At 36.0% G+C, this 6,289-nt stretch overlaps 1 protein-coding gene across 1 annotated transcript; it reads right to left on the reverse strand.

Annotated features, from left to right (window-relative positions):
• Positions 1–1,793: 1,793 nt before the first annotated feature.
• LOC112504822 (protein FAR1-RELATED SEQUENCE 5-like) lies at positions 1,794–3,536 on the reverse strand. Its single transcript, XM_025108782.1, has 4 exons — positions 3,432–3,536; positions 2,777–3,346; positions 2,217–2,690; positions 1,794–1,883 (listed from the first exon to the last, which is right to left on the reverse strand). The coding sequence occupies exons 1-4, from the start codon at positions 3,534–3,536 to the stop codon at positions 1,794–1,796; spliced, it is 1,239 nt and encodes a 412-aa protein (XP_024964550.1).
• Between the last annotated feature and the right edge of the window lie 2,753 nt (positions 3,537–6,289).

Genomic DNA, 6,289 nt, shown 5'->3' on the forward strand with positions numbered 1-6,289 from the left:
CATGTTGTCGAAATTATATTGCTTCAGCAAGACATGGTGATACTTCACCTTTTGAGAGAGGGCCACGATGCGGGGAAGGTTGATGCCGAGATGGATCAGGAGCGAATAAGGACAAGGTGGCAGTCAAATGAGAGCTCAGTTGATTCGGGTGTAATGATGATGCAACATATGGAGACGTATTTCGGGGCTGATGGAGGGAAATAGGAATCCGGGCTTTATGAAGAGAGTACAAAACAAAAGAAGCAACTAAAGGATCTACGAACAAAGTATTGTTCGAAGATCATACTCAGTGACGAAAACATCAGGAAGACATCAATCATAACGGATGTGGAAAGATTCATTGCGATGGAGACTTCACTTAATGCGAATAAGACACGTGGGGCTAGCCGAATCGTTCGGGGAAGATGTAGACGACACATATAGTTGGATTTCTCAATGCTTTTTGAAACTTTCGTATCTACCTTACTTATAGTACATCAGTTGATGCTTATGATAGTGCCCTCGGTGTTATCGCTACGTTACGTACATCTTACCGTTTTTTTGTTTGATAACTCAAATTATGATACCCTATTTCTACTTTTTACTTACTTGGTACACATATATGAAAAGTTGGAATCAGGTTGATAATAGGGACTAACTTAATTCTTTGGCATTGCAATTACTTAACGATTTCAAGTGATCCTGCTTATTTTTTGTATTTCATTAATTACAAGGTTTCTTGGTGCCATTCATTTTTTTTTTGGATTTTTGCATGTTTAATACTACCTGATTGTTCTCGTATGCTGCATTTGGTACATATGAAGTTATTGTACAGTGCAAAACTTGTCATTCCATGTTTAGAATAGCTATGTGATCCATAGATACGTTATACAGGTTTTAGGGGGGTTTTGATCATTTTAACAGTTTTGTCCTATCTTGACCAAATTACCAAACATTGTACAAGCAAGTTGTTTAGTCGTATCTTAGTTGTACAAAACACCATACAGTCAACCTGTTATGTCGAGATCAGTCTACTCCTATATGTGTACCAAAACACTACCTCATTGGGTAATATTTCTCATGTTAATAAAATTGTTAATGTAGTCTTTCACTTACTCGACGCAACTGCATTATAGCTGCCTTTGATTAGGATATCCATATTTTATCTTCGTGCTATTAAGCCTATTTTGGTAAATGTTATCTGCATGTCAATCTTAATGTATTGGAGTCCGATGTTAAAAATCGTGTTTTCTTGATTGGAACTTGATTACAGCACAATGGTTATGCATAATCCAGATTGTTAAATTGTTAAAATTATTCATTATGAAATCTGACAATGTCTTCATTTTCACCTATTACTGCAACAAAAACTCATCGGGATGCTGGCATCAAGTATGTAAAATTACATGATGAAGGTGCAGTGGGATTTCGGGAGCGCAACAATGATGTACTGGTCTCGACCTTGAATACGAAATTGACTAAAGAACAACTTCAAAACTTCCAGGTACATATCCCTATTGATCGCATACATAATGCATTAGTTCTTCATAATAACACACATATCTATGATTCACAAAGATGAAACGCCTAAACTTTATAATTCAAATTTTAGTTTTTATGCTACGAACGGAGCATTGATAGTTTGTTGTTGCAATGGCTATATGTTATGATAATATATAAGTGTGACATTTCCAGTAGTTACTTGATGCATGACACAAAATTCTCACTCAAGTGTAAATTCCATTTCTAGATCATATGACATCCACAACACATCTTCTTCCCGCATTCAAAAAAGGATGTTTTTTGTTAACTGATCAAATTCTAGAGATTCCTGCATCATGCATGCTACAATGAACATATTCTATTTTTGTCCAGGTAAATGTAGGCACTATCAAAAACATCAACTGCAAAACACAACAAAATACAAGAATTCATAATGAATATGTTTAACCAACTTTAATAATAAGATAATGACCGTCAAAAACCTTTAAGTCCCTAATAAGATAATGTTTATGACAAGTAGATGATGATCGTATCAAAAAAGATACGCCCAAAATGTCGCACGAACAATACGTTAACAAATCATAACGAAACGATAACACTCCTAACTACTTGAATTGTAACTAATCTACCAATTCTGTGCAATTACGTGAGTCGTGACCACTACGTTGTCCACATGTTGCACATTTTCGTTTCGATTTTTTGCTATTATTCTAGATTTTTTTAGATACACTTACCAGTCTTTTACCAGTCCCGCATCCCTTGTTCCTAATGCCAGATGGTGGTAGAATATCCACCCCATCCGGTATAGAAACACCTAGATGCTCCTTAATTGCATCCAACTTCTGTTGAGATGGGTCTTCATATGGGACCTCCTTCTTTATATCAACCATAAATGTGTCGAGATTTCTCTTCAATCTAGTCAATATAGACTTATCATTCCGGGCGATACTTATGATCTCGTTGACCTTCGAATATACATCAATGATACACTTTTCTTTTTCGGCATCAACCTCGCCGTAACGAACCCTTGCAGATTGTATCTGTACTGGGACTAATTGTCGTTTCCATCGCCGTAACACGTATCTATACGGTATGAATTCAACTTCATCGTTTATCAATACCTTGAACGCGTGGCGACAAAGATAACCATTACGCGTGAATAGGTTGCACTCGCATTCGACGTTGTCTGTTGAGTAATTACGTTTCACCTAGATTACAAAGGTTTGCAAACAACCACAATCAAACATAAACCTCAAAAACAAAAAAAATGTTGTGTGGATTAGGGATATGATACCAGATATGTGATGTTCTCGGATGATTTCTTGGTCTTGTGGCTTATCACGAATGACTTTAAGACATCCTGGCATTCGACGTTCTCTATAGCACAGGACCATACGGCCTTCTTTATCTCCTTTTGTATGTCAAAAAATACATTCCGACTGTATATGCTTGATGCATAACTTTCTAAAAGCAGCGGAGTAACAAATTTAGGATTAGTGGTTCTCGTTACTGTTTCATGAACAGATTGTCTGTATCTTTGTTTCTCTATAGCTACGTTGTAATTATTAAGAAATTGAACCAAATCAAACCAGTACGATTCGTATATATTAATATACGAATTTGAACTCTCCGATCTTGAGGTTGTTTTCATTAGACCAGACATTGGAGTGTCCTTGTAAAAGGCGGGAATCCACGAGTGTCGAATTGCATACATATCTGTGAACCAAGTATCACCCCCCAGATTGTATTCGTCGATCATCTCATGCCAACGACGCTCGAACTCCGCTGGACCAATATGTATGTTCCATACGAGCTTGTTGATTACTTTATTAAAATTAGAATCTTGATTTAGTGCGACACTGACCTGCATGTATATGGCAACCACTAATGAAACAACAAAAACATAAACATCATTTAAAAACCCATAGCATTACGTACATACTACTTACCTTCGAAGGCACCTTCTTCATAATGTGCCACATACATAGTCTATGTTTGGCTTCCGTAAACACCATCGGGATAGCTTGCTTCATTGCAGAACATTGATCCGTCATGACGAAAACTGGTTGCTTCTCATGACATTTTAGGAAAGCCTTTCAAACCTATGTAAAGTTCTCAATTGTCTCGCCACTGATTAGAGCGGACCCGACAACAACGGAAGCCTTGTGATTGTCAACGGCCAAAAAAGGCATGAAAATCATGGCATGCCTGCAACACAAATCAACGATAAGTTAGTTGTACCTATTTCTTCCCATGTCATGATTCCATAAAAATAGAAACGCGTAATAAGCTTTAAAAACTCTATAACATTGTGAATATTACTTGTTCGTGCGAAACGTCCCGTCGAACGATATGACATCACCTAATTCTTTGTAGTTGATCCTAGCAACTTCATCTGCCCAGTAAATTGCGATCAACTCTTGCTCATTACACTTGTATTCGAAGAAATAACCTGGTACAATGTCACGTCTATTTGATAGTTTATTGATCAACATCTTTGCGTCCTTATTCCCAACACAAGCAACAGCATCCCTCTTGAAATTCTTGAAATCAATTTCTAAAACTCGAGTATGCTCAAAACCCCCGTTCAATGTCGTTTGAATACGATGTGCCCTTCTCGCATCAACTTTGTAACTCGAGCTGTTGAGTACAGACTTGAAATCCGTGTACTTCATCTGTCTATTCTTCCTAGAGAAACGACGATCATTATTGTTGAACAACGCATGATTACGTGCCTCAACAAACTCGTAAATCTCGTAACAACCCCCATCCTTCATCAAGTGGATTTTTAGACATGCATTACATCCACACCGTTTTAGGTTCGTATTGCGATATCTCCTCTCACCAGGCTGAATCTCCAAAGAATTAAATTGCTCTTTTTTTGGGTTACCTTGTCTACTACACACAAACCATCTATTTTGAACGTTACCGTGTTTGTTTGTTTTTTTGCATGTACACGAACATCAAATCCGACCTTGTTCGCGTAAGCTCTATACGTCTTTTCAGCATCGTTTAAAGTTGCATATTGTGCGTTCGTTTTTGGCTTAAGCGCGTCATCCACAATTGGGATAAAATACTTGCTTCCTTCCGAGGTCTCGCCTATATCAAATTCAAAATCGGGATGTATAGGGGTGAAATCATCAAAACCTGCTGGTAAATATGTAGTTAGTCTTGAAAAGTAAAGTTATTATTACACAAACTAGAGAATTAAAAAGATAGCATAGTGATGCAAGGTTCCATTTCAAATTTGGTGGACAAGTAAGTTGGTATCTCCATGACACAATCACAATAGGTAGTGAATATCACTGTATAAAGTGAACGTAATGTTGAATAATCGTAAATATTATTTACCATTCATTTCCATTGTATATAAAATGTGAATGTTTTTTTCAGCTTTTAAAAGTATTTACAGTTAAAGTGGTATGGCTCTCACATATATTAGCTAGCACATGAAACAGTTGTATTGTGACAGTCTGCATGTATCTTACAATGCATGAAATTTGGATCACACCCACCATTCTACATCTCCCATTTTATCACATTAAGGGTAGCAGTTAGTTAAATTATACATAAAATAGCAAATAATACAATGAATACACTTTGTTTTAGATCGACCATAAATTTGCATCTTAGATTTAAATCTATATATACCCTTTTATCTATTGTACAAATTAAAAATAATTAAATTAGATAAATCCTAATTTATTATTGGATGGAGGACTACAATTTAGGAAATAATATACCAAGTTTATGTTCATGTTATTTTCAGTTATCATTATGCATTACTTCTTCACGTTATCGGGTTCGTTTTGCATGTGTTTATGAAACATTTTGCTTTGTTGGTCTGTCATCTTTTTGTCACTATTTAGAACAGGCATTAAAAACTAACATCAATCCATGGGACATTCAAAGGATAGGGGATTGAAAAATTTGGAGTAGAAAATCCTCAAAGTAAATCAGTTTTACATAAAACTAGTAACATGTATTTAGAGCTGTTCGCACACATAATACTTGAGATCCACTTTGTGTAAAAAAACTGATCATATTTGTACAATGAAATTTTGAGTTACATTGATGATCCCATTCATATATCACAACTTATTCGGTCAACTTTCACACAAACAAATACTTCACAATATGAATCGAGAAAAGTGACATATCAATGTTAATATGAGTGGCTGTTCATGTTCATTTTAGCCTTTTGTGTAATGAACAGTAGCTGACCATGTTGTTTTTCATTTGTATAATGAACAATATCTCTTAATACGACTGATATATCTCCCAGCTTCAATCACAACATGGTCGGTTGAGTGGCACACACGAAAGACTTCCCGATATACTGATTACAGGACTGGTTCCTTAGGACAAAAAAACAGAGTTAAAGACGAACTTATATTGTTTATACTTGTGCCCTTGATTTTTGGAGTTAAATCCCAGCATCTACGGCTATGTAATTCGGTGTGTGTGAACAAGAACGATAGCACATTGATTCAAATTTGTTCATACGTATATGGACGGTAGCTGTTCATACATGTATCTTCAGTTTGTTTCACTGTCTGCAGTAGCTATAGGTTCATATGAGATGTTGTTCATGTTGAATTTTAGACTATATTTCAATGAACAGTAGCTACTCATGTTGGCTCTCATATGTACAATGAACAATAGCTATTCATGTTCATATGAGATGCTGTTCATGTAGAGTTTAGTCTATATTGTAATGAACAGTAGTTGTTCATACAAGTGAAATATCTCTCAGATTTAAATCCCACCGTCCGTGATTTGTTCGTGTGAGCAGCAGAAAAACAAA

The sequence above is a fragment of the Cynara cardunculus genome, unplaced genomic scaffold (assembly GCF_001531365.2).
Source record: "Cynara cardunculus var. scolymus isolate 2C unplaced genomic scaffold, CcrdV1 Un_Scaffold_7050, whole genome shotgun sequence".
NCBI lineage: Eukaryota > Viridiplantae > Streptophyta > Magnoliopsida > Asterales > Asteraceae > Cynara > Cynara cardunculus.

What these genes read in the sequence shown, in the direction of transcription:
- LOC112504822 (XM_025108782.1), bottom strand. Translation starts at nt 3,536, where the DNA reads ATGACGGATCAATGTTCTGCAATGAAGCAAGCTATCCCGATGGTGTTT. An exon ending in CCGAGAACATCACATATCTG is followed by an intron (nt 2,691 to 2,776) that starts GTATCATATCCC and finishes TTTGTAATCTAG; the next exon opens with GTGAAACGTAATTACTCAAC. An exon ending in GCGGGACTGGTAAAAGACTG is followed by an intron (nt 1,884 to 2,216) that starts GTAAGTGTATCT and finishes TGTGTTTTGCAG; the next exon opens with TTGATGTTTTTGATAGTGCC.